The 16,926-nt window shown below is 47.5% G+C and overlaps 1 protein-coding gene across 7 annotated transcripts in view; it reads right to left on the reverse strand.

The window, feature by feature from the left end:
• Positions 1 to 15,099, reverse strand: part of EVL (Enah/Vasp-like) — a 161,952-nt gene extending 146,853 nt beyond the window's left edge. For 2 of the 7 annotated variants that reach the window (XM_074584013.1, XM_074584009.1), the window contains exon 1: positions 14,695 to 14,996. In XM_074584013.1, coding sequence (XP_074440114.1) covers positions 14,695 to 14,699 — 5 coding nt within the window. In that variant the 5' untranslated portion in view covers positions 14,700 to 14,996. Of the gene's footprint in view, positions 1 to 14,694 lie in introns of all 7 variants that reach the window. The other 5 variants (XM_074584008.1, XM_074584012.1, XM_074584002.1 and 2 more) reach the window with 5 other exon arrangements.
• Between the last annotated feature and the right edge of the window lie 1,827 nt (positions 15,100 to 16,926).

A 16,926-nucleotide genomic window follows, 5' to 3' on the forward strand; every position in this document is an offset into this window, starting at 1 on the left:
TGGAGGAGAGGATGCGATATCCTGGGGAGAAGGATAGTTTGGACCCTTTGGGGATGTAAAATCTGAAGGATAGGTACTAGTTCCACAGCCAGACTGTGTCGACCTCACCTTCTGTTCCTTGACTTCTCAACCTCTCCAAAAACTACTATTATTTAACAGTGCCATTGATGCTTGAGGGTGTCCTTTCCGGTACCACAACAGCTCCATATGGCATTGTCCCAGGGCTCCAACACCAGCATGGCCTGGAGGTCCTCCTCCCTCAGGTCTTCACTAAATTGTGTGGTTTAAGTCTCTGCAATATGTTTATATTCCACTGGCTTATCATATGGACAGGGGATTCAGCAACAGCCACAGTGATTTTTAGCTTATAATCACAACTTTCTTCTCTAATCCCTCTTCCTCTTTCAACTACCTCTTCTGAAACCATTTCAAAATGCCGCTAAGATAATCTTCTCTCTCCTCTCTCGTTCTCCCCTCGCAACTCCAAGTCTAAAATGCTTCTGTCTCTGACACCTTCCCATAAGTTTATTATTTATCTTTGTCGTGCAGGCTCTTTTATCGCACCATAGTTCCCAAGGCATCAGGAACATAAAGGAAACATTCCCAAGGAGTGTAAGGAACAAAAGGGTGATGGCAGATGCGATTATTCCTAAACAATCCCACACTTATATAAACAGAAGGTAGCACGCAACAAATGAGTAGTGGAAAAAAAAAAAGGGGGGGTATAGAAAAGTAATTATAACAAAAATGTATGTGAATCTGCTCAGGAACCCTGAAATACCAGGATTTTTTCATTTTACATTTGAAAACCTGCTTTCTCTACATACTTTGGACCAGAGGTCCAAAGGGGTCTTTGGCCTCTTTTGACCAGCATATTGGGTTTTCTTCCAGCAAATATTCTTGGGGAGGGGAAAAAAAGGCATGCAACCAACCCTTGAAGTTATCACTGTACAAACACAGGAGATTCCTTGCTGAAGAACCGTATAAAGGAAACTGTCACGGAGCCAAAATATTCTCTTGTGACAGCCAAGCTTCTTGCAACTTCCCAAATAAGGCCATGACTTTAAAGAGCATGTCTTTTCAAAGCCTCATTGATTTTCATCGCCTCATGAAGAAGCACATTGTTTATGTGTCTGGGTGTGCTGATACTAAAACAGGATGAGATGGGCACAGCTCGGTGGTTCCAAAGCCTGGTTTCCAGACAGATTGAACCGAATAATCACGGGAAGCTTCTAGAGGCTGACAGCACCCTTTGGCCACTGCTTTGGAGTGATTCCGTGTGCAAGCTGAAACTAGAAGGTGTGAAGATGCTAACAGGGACAGCCAGCATTTCCTAGTACTCTGCAGATGATTGATAGATTTCAAGCAAATTTTGAAGCACAATATTATATTCCTTTCAACCTCTCAAAGTCCAGAGACTTTTGCATCAAAGGTAGAGTTCATGTTAAAGTGCAGGCCAAGTTTCAGGTCATTTCTTTACTTTTCAAATACCGGTTTACTCATCTTCAGAGAAAGGAAAAAAAAAAAAAGCTATGGGATTAGATCAGCTTTGCTATATCTAGTTCATATTTATTATCCGTTATCTTCCTGAATAGCTTCAGTTTGGCAAATTGTTGAAAATAATCAGGTGCTTCCATTCTGCTACTTATTTTACACTTGAAGCACAGCACTATAAAATCAGATTGTTTCTGCACAATCCTTTGAAAACAAAGCAAGCCCTTAAAAAACACCCTACAGGAAAAACTAGCAGGTCTCAGCCGTTCCAGTTATCTCATCTTTGCAATTATCATGTGTCCATTCCTGTAATAATCAAAGGGCAAAAAATACACTCACAGAACTTTAAAGTCATGGATGGAAAAAGAAGAAAAACGGCAAGAAAGCGGGTCAGCAGAGCTTGTGTATATTGAAAGCACAAACTACTTAGGTGACGGCTATTCAGAAGGTACATGCTGTAGTACTGCATAGGCACAAAGGAGAGAAAAAGCCAAAGGAAATCGGTACAAGCCAGTACAAGCCGGAGCCAAATAATGCATGACAGTTGTAGCTAACCATTGAGCAAATCAAACTTGGTGGTATCTGACTTCAAGCCACTCCATCAAGACTCGTGACTTCTGGTCCATGTGGTACGTAACCCAAACGGAGAGCAAAGTTCCGGCGTATGAACAGTGCTGGAAGCAGGCTGTCTCTTGCACAAAGGGTTCACCTGAGGAGAAACAAGTCCCCACCTTCTCCACCTTGATCACACATTCACACTCCTGCCTCTACCCTGTGGAGCACCATGCAGACACAAACCGGGCCAAAAGCTGCCTAATCCAACAGAAAACTGATGGATTTTCTTTGGCTGGATTAACAAATTAACAAGACATTCCACAATGAAATGATCATGAAGTCCCACGCAAGGAGAGTGGTGGGAAGGTCCTTCTGGAGCCAGAGGGAATCAACACATAATTACACCCGTTTAGGCAGAACTAACAAACTGTCCTGTAGGGTTTATCTACATGAGAAAACTCTAGAAAGGTAATCTGAATTAACATTTCTGTAATGAATCAAACCACATTAGATCCCTGCAGACACACTCATTATTAATTAAATCAACCCTATTTCATATTTAGTATAATTTACTTTGATGTGAATTAAGCTTAATCAAATTAAGGTCACTTGAACGCTGAATCACAGAATATATACAATGGTTTAATTTAGTTTACCTAATTTACATTCACATTTTAGGTGATTTGGATTAATTTTCCTTCACGTCCTTGTGCAGACAGCTTTAGAATAGAGGGAGACAGCAGAGAACAGAAGAGATGCTGGAAAACTCCCCCCAAAATCAACAGTTTTGAGCTGTCAATGAATTCATTCCCCAGGAAAGGGGTACTAGAAGCTCTGTATCCTGCTGGCAGGGCCTCTGTATGCTCACTCTCCATGAAGGCTCTCCCTTGTCTCTCCATCTTTACTAAAGTTCCGCCGGAGCCCAGAGGCTGGAGAGAGAGACTCAGACCCTGCAGGTCTTCACTTCTCCATCCTCCTGCATTTGCAATACCTGACGAGATGTTGATGGGCCATCAGAAATGCACGTCCTGGAGGAAACTCAAGGAAGCTGAGGCATTTGATGTGGTTGTACCTTAAATAGCAGGTCACTAAAATATTTCACGTGTTTTGTACTATTAGGAAAACACGGCAGTTATCAAAGTTGTTGCTTTTAATAAAATAAAAATGCCTGCTTCTTTAGGCAGATGTGTTAAAGTCACTTGTCATGTTTATTCACAGTTTTAAGGTCTTATTCTAGTTTTGCTTACCCTGCTCCAACACTTGAAAAGTCACCACAGCGTGACTAGCAAACTCCCTTCACATTCCTCTTACGTGACTATGCTTTTTACCATTAAAGAGATTTTTCTGTACACGCAGCTGCGTAGACAAATGCACTCTGTCGTATTTAGGGCACCAGTCATCTAATATTTTCTGCGACGCAGGTACCATCTGTGAAGCTGAACTGCAGTTTAGGCCTATCATATTGACATGGGTGTGGGGGAATCAGAGATGGAAACTGATATTAGATTATAATCCCACTACATTCAAATAGCAGAGGAGGACCCTAGCAAGGCCAGGCTCAACCACAGCCTCTAATACCCAAGAATACCTCCAAAATGTTTGTTCGGGGAACTTTTCACTGTGCTGTTTGTTTTGCAGTGTCCACTCAGGATTACCATCTTTTAAGGGTCACAAACGGTGTCCAAACCTCCAAAGCAAAAAGACGAACGGACCCTGATGGCTCTAACAGATGACAGCTGGTATCAGGGTGTGACTAAGTCTGCAGGGACCGACTTTGACCAAAGTGACAAAGAGATCAAAGACTGGAGACCAGCGTCAAGAACATGAGGCCATAGAAAGCATTCCTGAGTAAGGAAGAAGGACCATTGTTTTAGCAACTTAGCATGGAAATCCTTAGCAAACCACTGGGCTAATCAGGCCGTGCAGTGATTTCAATTTGAGCTCCTGGAAGCATGACGTCCCCCCCGAGAGGAGGGTTGGACATGGAGCATCATTTCCATCTGGGCACCGCTGGCGTGATGCTGACACCCATTTACACAGCTCCACGGTGAAGCGGTGCAGGGGATGGAGCCAGCTGAGAACACCAGCGCTCTGCTTTCAGACTGGGAGCACTGACTAAACCGGACCCACAGCAGTACCGACACCAGAACCCCCGCCACGCTTGGGACGGTGGTGACAGAGAAATGCACGATGCGAGGCACTCACCCCGCACACCTTTGAACAAGCTTCGTAGCTTCAGACATGTCCTTCTGGGTGTTTATTGCTCTTGAAAACTCATTTCCACCCTCCCTGGTTTGCTGCCTGGCTCAGTCTCCCCTCTGCTATTTCTGTAACGCTCTCATATTTAATACCATGAAATTTTAATATAGTATGCTGGCTCAGGTTTTTTGAGATCCCGCAAAGGGTTGCAGTCACACGGTTCTGGCACTATTTTTGTTTAGCAAGACAGGACAGAAGAGACGAGCAGGCCCTTGCAGCTCATCCTCAGGCAGCTGGTGAGGAGCACAAGATGAGGGGGTGTCCCCTGGGGTCAACACAACAGGCCCAGTGGGACCCTCCACACACACACATTCCTCAGTCAGGCTAAACGCTCTGCCCATCTTTCCACTCATTCATTATCTCCATTTTGGCTCACGAAGCCCAGAAAGGGGAGGACCAGCCCCACCAGGGCAGCTCCACCATTCCCTGCCCTCCCCACCACTTCCCAGCAAACCCGCTCCTTGTACCACCCACCTGCCACCTCCTCTCCCCTGAGGGCAGGGCTTGGCATTGACTTACTGCCAGGTTCTTGCTTAATAGTTGTTCGTTTGGGAGGGGAGCATTTCACACAAGAGATGCTCATGTTCCTCTTTGTATATGTTAAAAGTGAGGACTTCCATGCAGAGGACAGGAATAGGGCAGCTTGTGGCTCCCTTCCTAAAAGCTACGACATCTCCCCCGCTGAGCTCTGCCCTCAAATGAAGAAGCGAGCCTTCACTGCTCCATCAGACCCCAATCCCATCAATACTTGCACAGACACTTAAATTTATTACGGTCAGTGGCCTTATCACAACGGTCATTAGGTTCACAAACATCAAGGATGCTGTTCCCAGTAATAAGGTCAAGAATGTGTACAAGTCTTTTCAAGATTAGGACCTTAATGCTGTAACATTGGCCGGCTTTCCTCCTGCCTCCAGCACTACATGTGGGCAGCTGAAATCCCTAAGGATGGAGGGGGGTGACCATCTCCGGGCTGACTTGCAGGTAGAGCAAGGCACTACTCGGGGCTGCTCCTGGGCATGTGATGAGCTAGATGGCCCCAGGGATCACCACTCACCATGGCAATCTTGGGGGCAGTTGTACGTGATTCATATGCTGCAAGCTAGTATTTGACCGCTCAACACCAATTAAAATGAATAAATACAAAGCCAAGAGTCAGTAGGTCAGGCTCAGGGAGGATCCACCACAACGCCGGGCTACCAGTGGAGGCATCAGGAGGATCCACCACAATGCCGGACTACCGGTGGAGTCATAAAATGGTGTTGTGAGTTATGGATTGCTCTGGTAGCAGCTGACAAAGCAGCACTTCAGTGAAGTCCTCTAATGGAAAACACTGCATGTGTCAAAGCAAAATTAAGGGACGAAACTCCTCGTTGGAGGATGTTCTTACTACCAGACAAGCAAAACAACAGACGGGGACAGATATAGGACATTTTATCACGCGTACAGGTAAAATGAATATAAGACCATGTTGTCTCTGACTAGTCAAAGAAATTAATTGCCTGAGAATAGCAAGGCTGATTTTTTTGGATGACTCAAATCCCTGCTTCTCAGTGTAACAGTGGTAGGATCAAAAATTGACTTAGATTCACCTGGATGATCTATTTAGTTATTTAATAGAAAGATTAGCATGCAAATGTATTGCAGCACTCAACACTAATTCATGACAAAGTCAGAATATTAAAGTTACCTCATTCTGTCAAAATATGCTAGTCCAGTGTTTCTCTCATTTTAAATCACAAATCCTTTTCGGAATTCACAGATTATCTCAAATCCCAGCACTGTTTGGCAGGTGGGAACGAGAGTGACAGACAAAACAGAGTCATTTAATAAAATGATGATGATTTTAGTACCAAAAACTGCGTAATAACAGCAGTAAGAAGCTAATGGGCATGGGTACATACATACAAACTGCCTGAAAATATGTGCATACGTGGATGATTTTAATTTCCTCGTTTCTGATTTTCAAACTCTCTTTTGATGTCCTGTGCTCCACAAACCACAAGTGAAGTAGCGCTGGTCCACTCAGTGGATGGACTGAAGACATATTCCTACTCATCCAGCACAGATGTAACCGACTTATTTCCAATTACAGCTTTTTCACTTGAATTTACTTATTTAAGCTAACCTTTTATCATGAGCATTCAACAGTCCTGGCTGTGTTTAGCTGTTCCTGCCGCGAGCAAACACACACCCACGGAACGTCCCTGCAGCCAACCCCCTGATCTGCGTACAGCTACGGGGGAAAAAAAAAAAGGATACAGCATGCAATTAAAGGGATTAGGGTGGCCACGGCCCTGCTTCTTGCTAATGCCATTTCAGTGTTATTTTCTAGATCCCCTCGTTACTGAGGGAGTGGCTTACCGACGAGGGATAAAGGAAGGAAGCAACACACATGCTGACTAAGAAGAAGCAGCGAATGATGGGAAAGGCAAAAGAAGAAAGAGGAGGAAGGAATGAATGGACAGCAATATATAAGGAACTTTACCATAATGATTAGCGCTCAGCATAAATACGCTTGTCATCCTCAGAAGTGCTTTTTGAACTCCATTCTAGCAAAGCAAGAGCTTGAACGGGACCAAATTAAGCATATCCTTAAATCCTGTGCTAGACTGAGACCTAGCTGCTTAATCGTCTTAATTCCCCTTCAGGTAAGTATCGTCATCCTCCAGCAGATAAAGAAATGAAGCCAAAATGGTTGGAAGATTTAGCAGCCAGGGAAGCACAGTGTATCTGCACCGCGGAACTCACCACAGTGACAGAGATGGGGCCTGAACAGCATCGCTGCAAAGCCAGACCCAAACCACGTCCTCCTCTCTGGAGCATCTACCCGTGCCTGTACCCGTGGCACACTACAATTCATGGTACTATACTAAGCCCAGTTACTCTACACAGCTTTTTGGTTTTGCCTTTTTTCTTTTTCCCCACAGTAAATCACAGAAAAACATGTCTAATCATCCTGGCACCTATGTGAGGCTGAAGAGAGAGAGAAGAAAACTATAAGATCTCAAGTTGCAGGAATGACACCTACTGCCTGAGAAATGAATTGCTCACCTAAATGAGATCTGCACTCAACGGTGAGGGGCTTCCAGAGAACAAGCCAGCACAGGGACATGAGCCAGCAATGTGCGCTCGCAGCCCAGAAAACCAACCATATCCTGGGCTGCATCAAAAGCAGCATGGCCAGCAGGTGGAGGGAAGTGATTCTGCCCCTCTACTCCACTCTGGTGGGACCCCACCTGGAGTATTGCGTCCCGCTGTGGAGTCCCCAACATAAGAAGGACATGGACCTGTTGGAGAGAGTCCAGAGGAGGGCCATGAAGATGATCAGAGGGCTGGAGCACCTCTGCTGTGAGGACAGGCTGAGGGAGTTGCCTGGAGAAGGGAAGGCTCCAGGAAGACCTTAACGCAGCCTTTCAGTACTTACAGGGGGCTTATAAGAAAGATAGCAACATTTTACTGGGACCTCTAGTAACAGGACAAGGGGCAATGGTTTTATACTGAAAGAGGGTAGGTTTAGATTAGACATAAGGAAGAAATTTTTCATGATGAGGGTGGTGAGAGACACTGGAACAGGTTGCCCAAAGAAGTTGTGGATGCCCCATTCCTGTAGATGTTCAAGGCCAGGTTGGATGGGACTTTGAGCAACTTGGTCTATTGAAAGGTGTCCCTGCCCATGGCGGGGGCAGGGCTGGACCAGATGATCCTTAAAAGGCCCCTTCTGACCCAAACCTTTCTGTGATTCATATCAAACAGGCCCAGCGTCACTGCTGGCTATAAGGGTGATCACATGAAAGCCTGGAGGGAATTCAGGCATGGGGGAGGTTTAGTGAGGTGAGGAAGGGTGTTGAATTCCTGTTCAACAGCACGTATAACTCAAGGGGAAAAACCTCTCCATCAGGAACCCAGGAGAATACCCTTTTTGCACTGGGAACATGGTAGTAGTTAGACGATGCTCATCCATACTACCAGCTGGGCTACACAGTTTGTAACACAAGCACTGGGGAGCCTGAGTAGGAGGGTCTGCAGCGGATAAGAGGAAGAGCAGGAGCAGCATCTCAGCAAAAGACAAATTGTAATCTGCTGTAACAGCATTCTCTGGAGAAACAGTTTCATGAGCATTTCTGGCGGTGCCAGGAAGCACTGCCTGAACTTTTCCACCACCTGCCTGCTCCTACCCTATATACATACACCCTTGGTGTATAGAAAATGCAAATTTTCTTTTCTTCTGTCTTCGTACATAAAAACTTCATGATCCGGGTCACCCTACCAAACCACAAATGGCCAACTTGGCACAGCTGAGGGGAGCAGATATGAGAACTCAGAAGAAACATATCAATGAACACTGAAGTTGAAACAAACGTAAGGCTTGAATGCCTACATCAAGAAGGAAAATCAAAAGTTTCTGGCTGCCACACGTCTCTCCCGCTCCAGGACTGTGAAATATCCAGTGAAATGTAACGCTTCACTAGTTGTTGTGATGTTACGGAATGGCACTGTGGATAGTCAGAAACGTGAAGGAGGTTTCCAGTCACGAATTTTTGGTAAGGACTTGCCCAGTCTGTCTCCTCTGATTAATAAGAACAGATATTCTTAACGCTTTTATAACTCTCAAGTGAAGAATAGCTTTGGAAAGGCTGTCAATACCATGCTGAGTGTTTGCTCAACGCAAAAATGCAAAGTCTCATGGGAAGAAACATTCTGCAGCGCTAAATACCTCAGAAATGAAAGAGAAAAAAAAAAAAAAGACCAAATTTAAACTGTTTTCAATTTCACTCAGTCACAACCCAGACTGAAACACACTTGGAGCGTTACTGGGTGCTGCGCACACCCACGAACACAGACCCATGACCAGGAGAACGTGACGGATGAACCATCCCGTCACTCCGCTTCCGACGGTGCAGGCTCTGAATGTCTCCGTTCACCCAGGGACTGGGAAACACCCCATCCTTACACCGCAAAGCTCCCCACCAGCTAATCAGCCAGGAGCAAGGTGGATTAACACAAGTAAGGCTGTGTGCTGCCTTACGCCCAGGGGGCCTCACGACAGCCTGTCTGGAGGTCTGGTGTCTTCTCCCCGGGCTGCATTATGGCCATAGTCTTGCAGGGAGGGGGGCTTTCCTGGTGCATGCCTCCCACGCGTCTTGGTGGAAGCTCTGAGCTGTAGCCGGGCGGCTTTTGGTCGCTGCCCCTCATTATGGCGCATCAGATCAAAAAGCAGATGAAACGGAAGTCTCGGGTAGGTGACTGCAGATGAAATCTGCCTCAGGGCGAACAACGGGGTGAGGGGAAGGAAGGGTGGCAGAGCTACTCCACCTTCCTCCCTGCTCCTGGGAAACCCAACCTAGGCACAGGGCTGAGAAAAAGAAAGAGGGGGGGAAGCACGGGGGATCCCTACTGTTCTGCAGTGGCTATGAAGAAAACAGAAAATATATCCCAAAACTCCCCATCCTCTTGTAGGAGCAATACTAATGTACGCTGGGACAGCCTTCACTGCTTATCTGCTGCAATGAAGGACAATACCAAACCATCAGCTAATGTTATTTTTTTTTTAAATGCAAATAGAAAGCGGATGAGATGATACTAAGATTCAGATTCAGCAAAGAAACCTGAAATATCTACGGTGACCTTCTCAGATACAGAAAATCAATAGCTCATTCAATTTATTTTATCTTAATTCTGTAATTATTAGGACTGAACATTAGTCACGATTCATTTTATTTTGGCAGCAGCTTTAGAAATCTTTTCTAAAGAGGTTCAATACTGCTCATCTTAGACAGCGCCCAGAACTGAGAGAAACTATGACGGACAGCAAGAAAAATAAGGAAAGAAGTCACAAAACTGCTAACCTGCAAGATACAGGAAATTATTGGAGCCTGAACTGTGTTTGCACTTTTGGGAAGATTTTGATGATTGAAGAGAGAATACTTAAAATACTTAAATACTTACAAAGAGAGAAGGACAGTACTGCCCAATGGAAGCATCTAACCGAGTACAAGGAAAGACTACGCAGACATCTTTAATCACAACACACTTCTAACGAACGGAGCCGTTCCGCGTTAGGACATCTGTTGTTTAACACGGCCGGAGCGATCCAGGAAAGGACAGAAGCGAGACGCCACACAAAGCCGCAATACTGAGTTAAACACACCTGCACACCCTCACTTGAAAGACCACCTTCAGCCCCCATTACACCATTACACAAAGAATACAATCCAAAATATTCCGGAAAAGGGGGGAATGCACAAGACGATGTCCGGAAGTTTATGCATTATTTTAGAGAGGGGAAAATAAGTTTATTTTTTAAGTATAGAGAATAACAATTAGCGTGAAAGAGGCACAACCCGGCCTGGCTGTTCGCAGGTCCTGACCCACCATCGCTCGGTCCCCCATGAGCCACCACCTTTGCACGGCCACGGCTGCCCCGCTGCAACATTCCACGGAGGTCCAAAATTTGTTGCCAAAGGAGTTTGCCTGCAGCTAGACCTAAACTACCCCTCCAAAGGTCTTAGCGGAGCTTAACAAAAAGCCATTTTCTGTCAGCGGCAGAGTATCCGCGCTTAGACATCACTGACGACGCTACGAGAGTCAAAGGGCTGGGTGTTTTCTCATGGAGCGACACCGGCAGAACTGCCTGGCACAGATGTGGCTCCAGGGGCCGCAAACTCGAACACGCCGAAAGGCAGGGTTGTAGAAGGTGGTGTGACAACTCCCAGCCGTCCCCCCGCCTCCCCTGCAACACCCAGGCACAGAGCAAGGAGTCCAAACACGGCAGGACGGAGCTTTCAAATTAAACAAAAAATTAGGTAAGTTACAGGCACATTGCTCCAGCTCAGAAATCAATCACTATGTGACAAGGTTAAAAGATGCTTTACAGACAACTTGATTTTATTACCCATCTCAGGGGATGCTGCTACTGTCCTGCGGGAGACAGTACACCGGGCTACACAGGCCACTAGTCCCATGAGGTCAATAATCCCAATTCTGACATTAAAAACACCAACAACACGTTCTCTCTGATTTGTTACAGATGCAAACAAAAAAGAAACAGTTAAGAAAAAGAAAACAGAAAAAAAACCACTGCATACCTGCAGCACCAGTTACCCACCAAGCAAACTAAAAGCACTGGCAAAACTCTTGAGTTATCTCGTGAACTGCTTAATGAAGGGAAAATGTGGAAGACAATGAAATGCTCAATACATTGTGTTTATTGGAACAAATGTAAAGACTTTGCTTATGCCTGCAAACAAAAGGTTTAAGAAGAATGCCATATACACGCTTCTTGTTATTAAAACGGGTTTCTACTAGGAATACTCGGCTGTCTTTTTCTCAGGGTGTTGCTCCGTCCCTTTAAACCAGGGCTAAATACAACAGCTTTTTAGGATTTCCAGTTGGCAGCTACACAGGTCAGAACAGAAAGGTTGACTTGAGCAAGAGAACTCTACAAACGCTGAGGTGCTACGGGGCACCGTCTTCCCCAGTAACTTCAGCATTAAACTCCCTACCTCGCGTTTGATTAAAGCCTGCGTTACCGCAAGAGAGTAAGGACGGTTTTAAGCTGAATAATCCTGTTCAGAGGTTGTTTCCACCTCCGGATAATTCACTCTATGTTTGGTTTAGAATAAACAAAGTGCTTAAAGCGGGAGGCTTTCCCCTGCACCGCTGCCTCCGGACCGCAGCACGGAGAGAGACACCTCACCCTCCCCACAGTCGTGGCAAAGACAGAGGCAGGGACCCTTTTTTTCAGGGATACACCCAAAAGGCTATGAGCTGGGTTTTATTTTTAAGAACCGAGACCACCGAAACACAGATGCCTTATAAGCTACATCTGTGCCTAACAAATGTGAGGTTACACCTCTGTTGACAGAATGTACAAATCTTATTTTCATCTACAGCAGTATTCACAGACATTTTTCCCCAAATATGAGCTAATTCTGTTACTTCCAAAAATAAATGAGTATCCGCTGTAGAATAACCCTAACATTTGTTATACTCCAGCAATATTTTTATACACTACGAAGTAATAACATCTCTGCACTTTATCATTTCCCACCCAGGAATCCTAATCCACTTTTGAGATAGAACACCTATTATAATCTTTTTTATTATATATCATGTTTTTTTTTATTATATATCATGCTTTATTACTAAGACCTGTGGTACACCCAGCCATCCACGGACTTTATACCTTACAAGTGAAGGCATAAAGAAATTATCAAAAAATGGAAACCATCGCATAAATGCAATTGTGCAAGGAACAGCACTGTAATCTTTTCACCACAAAAAGCAATATAAATAAAACATGCATGGCTAAGCAAATGTTTTAAGAAGGTTTTTATTAAATGAGCATATAGCCTGACAGGATCTTTTGGAATTCTATAGCCTATATTTATTAAAGAAGAATTGTTACTGAAAAAGGGTTTAGGTGATTTGCAGATATATATTTACTGACGGGTACAACCTATTCAGTAGTGACTGCATAAGCAAGGAAAAAAAAAATCAGTAATGGAAAGCTTGAAAAACAGGAATTCATTCAAAAAAACCAAAACAAGCATGTCCGTTATAGTATAAAAGTGCTAATTACAAGAAAAGACTATTTTAAGTGTGATACACTCGCCAAGTGTCACACGAGGACAACGGAAAAGGGCAGCTGAGCAAGAAGCGCCCAGCAGCACATGCAGCCCCAGGTTGGGGGCTGCTCCCTCACCTAGACCAGGCACGGCCTGGTGCCAGGCGTCCAACCCAGAGAAGGACCCTGTCCATCATCCTCGAACGTGAGGACACGGGCAACTCCCGAAGCCCCTGTTGGAGTTAAACTGCTTTTTCCTCCCAAAAGCCCCTGCAGCTCCCTCCTCCTCTGAAAGCGGCCCCGGCTCTCCCAGTGGGGGTCACCTCAGGTGCACAACTCACACTCTGTGTGGGTCTCTCTCGTTCCCACTGCCTCTTCCAACCAAAAGCACAACCCTCAACTGCAGAAGTCCAAGTGAAGCAGGGTACCTCCAGGTGGGAGAAACTCAAAGTTGTTCCAGCCTTCCACCTAGCCCGTGGTGCCTCCTCAGGGGGTGGAAGATGAGCTCATGAGTCAAAGTCAGCTCTCCTCCTTCATGGGGCAACAGCTCTGCCAACCGGGCTACAAACTGAATGGGAGGGAGCAAAGGAAAACTTCCCTCCCATCTGTTGTGTTTGATCTCCGGAATTCTCTGAGCAGCATCGTAACCAGACCAGGTAAGACTAATGGAGACACACCACTTGTGTGGAGACCAGAGGGGTCTAGGCCACCAGTCACCGACACTGCAGGCTCGTGTGCTTTCAGCCCACCCCAAGAACTTTATTTTAAGCAAATGAAAAAAACTAATGGTAAGATAAATGACTAAATAAATCCATAAATCCATGCAGCTCCAAGCCTTCGGCACATATGCTAATGTCAGGAGTAAATGTTAACTGTAAATGCAGGCGCAGGTTTTTAGACTTGCACTGTATTTCCTAGGAGCAATGCCAGCCTTGCAATCTGGGGATCAGGCACCACAGAGAGGTATCTGGCTTCAAACTGTTATTTCTATTCTTAAGGTTTCCCAGAGCAGTTTTACCTTGCTAAAGATAATAATTAAGTGGAAAGAATCACTAGTATTAGAAGATGAATCAGAGGCTGGGTTGCTCCGAGATACTGACAGCTCAAGTGAACTCTTGAGTAAATGAGGAAAGAGGGAGATTTGGAAGAGCGTAAACCAAAACAAATAACATTTTTTCTTCCTTCCTTCCACTTATCTGGCTGCAGGAAATCTGTGAGTTTGTTGTTTTGGGTTTGTTTTTGTTTTTTTTCCTATTCACAATAGACAAACTGACCTCGGGAAAACTACCAGTTGGAGCCCCCAAGAGAGACTCCGGGAGATCCCGCACGACCTGTGCTGGATGCTGGGGAGCAATCGCATCTCCATCCTCCCCCCGCCGCCCTCGCCCTTCCCGGGACCTGCCCCCCGCCAGCCCCGCACACCGTCCCGCCCGCCGGGCGCTCTCTGGCCGAGGCTCATCCCCGACCGTCCCCAGCGGGATTGCGAGGAAGCAGCAGCTTCCAAGCAGGATCCCCGGGGCCGCCCACGGCAGCACCCATTTCCAAGCCCTTTGTAACCGCCGCGATAATCTCTCGCATGGATTTAGGCGCTGACAGTCAAACGTGCCAAAAATGTCACCACCCACTCGCATTATCCATCCGGAGAAGGACTAGGAAGCGCCGCACTGCTTAACCTCTCCTCCGCCTTCCACCCGCACAGGAAATCCCCCCCCACGGCGTGACACCATCGCGGGGGGAACCGCGGACACCCCCCCATCACCACCCCCACCCCCGCGCCTTTTCCGCCGTGCCCGGCGCTGCGCATCCCCCGCGCTCACCTCATCTTCCCGGCGGGGCGGCGGCGGCCCGGGACGGGGACGGGAGCGGGGAGGGCGGTGGTGGCGGCTGGGGATGGTGGTGGCGGTGGGGGGGGTGGGTGTCTCCGGTGGCGGCACCGCCGGTCCCCGCGGTGCTATCCGGGCAGCGCGGCGGCGGGCAGCCCCTCCGCCGGCCCGGCCATGTTGCCGGCTCCCGCCCGGCTGCGCTGCGTGTGTCTGTCTCTGTGTGTGTGTGTGTGTGTGTGTGTGTGTGGGCAGGACAAAGCGCTGCCGCCGCCCGCTCCGCTCCCACGCGCGGCGGGGCCGCCCCGCCCCGCGCAGACTCCGCGGAGGAGGGCGGAGGGGGGAGCCCGCAGGTGAGGCGGGGGCGGCGGAGCGGCCGCGCATCCTGCGCGGAACCCGCCCTCCGGCTCCTCGGGAACCGGTCGTGCCCCGTCCCCGAGCCGTCGCCGGCTGGAGCGCGGGCGGGCAGAAATTCCGTTTCCAGTTAATGCTGGAGGGGAGTTGTGCTTTCTGCCTGAACGCAGGGCGTCGAGAGGTGGGGGTCGGTCTCTTATCTCAGGTAACAGGCGATAAGACAAGAGGAAACGGCCGCAAGTTGTGCCAGGGGAGGTTTAGACTGGATATTAGGAAAGATTTCTGCGCCAAAAGGGTTCTCGAGCATCGCAACAGGCTGCCCAGAGGAGGGGGGGAATCACCATCCCTGGAGGTATTTAAAAGAGGGGTAGACATGGTGCTTAGCAATATGGTTTAGTGGCGGGTTTTGTCAGTGTTAGGTTGATGGTTGGTCTTAATGATCTGAAAGGTCCCTTCCAGCCTAGGCAATTCTATGACTCATCCCTTTCCGCTCTCCCTAGACGGGTGTCCCTGTGAGCTCTCTTATCCTGCTGTCAGCCACGTTCATCCTCCACAACCACCTTCCCCGCCTACCCCGGGGTGCCCTGGGCTGCCCCCCAGCCCTGCTGCTTCTCCCCATCCACCTCTCCTCCCCACTCCATATCCCAGTCCTGGCCCTGGCCCTGTCCCTCTGCTCTCCTTCCAGCCACCTCCTGGCAGCCCGAACCCCCTGGTGATGACCTTCACCAGTGGGAACAGCTTCTTTGCGAATCCAGAGCCTGGAGCTTCTCCTGCCCCTCTCCGTATCTTTTTGCCTCCTCCCATGCATGACCCACTAATAAAAGATGATACTGAAAGTGGTATCGCCTGGATATCCTCAAGGATCTGACACGATGCAGGACCAAATACTGCAGTTGTTTCCCAGGTCTTTCACACATAGGTCGCCACAACTTCATTGGCGCTTCTCAAGAGTGAAGGCTCTTCAAACAGGGTCCATCTCCCACGGATCACTCCCAGTTCTGCATCATCTATTTTGGACACACAAAAGAAACCCAACAACCAGGAGATCTCACAGCAAGCAGTGAATGTCCAGGCAGCTCCCATGTGTGTGCACATTGTGTCTCCCTCCCTCCCTCCATGTGTCCGTGTCCCGATTAACACCACTCCCATCGCTTCCTGGGACCCACCTCCATCTGTGACGGGTGAAGGAGCTGCAGCCCCTCTCCCTGCGTGCGGAGGCGGTTTGGGGAAGCTGCAGAGATTCCAGGGGGAATTCCAGTGGGCTGCTGGGCGGCCCCTGCATCTGGAAAGCTGTGGCTGGTCTCCAGGGCACCTGCCCGTGGGGCAGAGCAAGCAGACTGCGGCACTGTGCTGGAGGCTACCAGGCATGGCACGGCACGGCACAGCCTGTGCAGGCGGCACGGAGCGAAGCAGTGGGGGCCATTTTTAATATAAATACTTACATTTGCATTTCCATTTCTCTGAAAAGTTAAGGTTTCCATATATTCCATATATTTCCATATATTCAAGGCAAAACAATGCTTATTTTTGCTGTAATAGTAGCCTATGCCACTAGAATAAATGTTGCAAAAAAACCAAGCCTGTAGATTTGATGCCCTATAGACCTCTTTCACCATGGGCTTGTCAACTGCAGCTCAATATGAAATAAAAAACATACTACAGCGAGAACAACAACAATTATATGATAGCAACAAAAGCTGTGGTGGAAGAAACGTGTATGCCTTTGATGCAGGGCCACGCTTGCTTCTTGGTAGCCCATACTTATCTGAGAATTGCTATATTCAATGATCATTAAGATGTTAAAAAACTAATTAGGGGGAGAGTTACTGAAGGGCCCGGGGAGGGAGTTCCCACCCCTTCTGTGCCTCATTAGCA

The sequence above is a fragment of the Larus michahellis genome, chromosome 4, assembly GCF_964199755.1.
Source record: "Larus michahellis chromosome 4, bLarMic1.1, whole genome shotgun sequence".
Lineage (NCBI taxonomy): Eukaryota > Metazoa > Chordata > Aves > Charadriiformes > Laridae > Larus > Larus michahellis.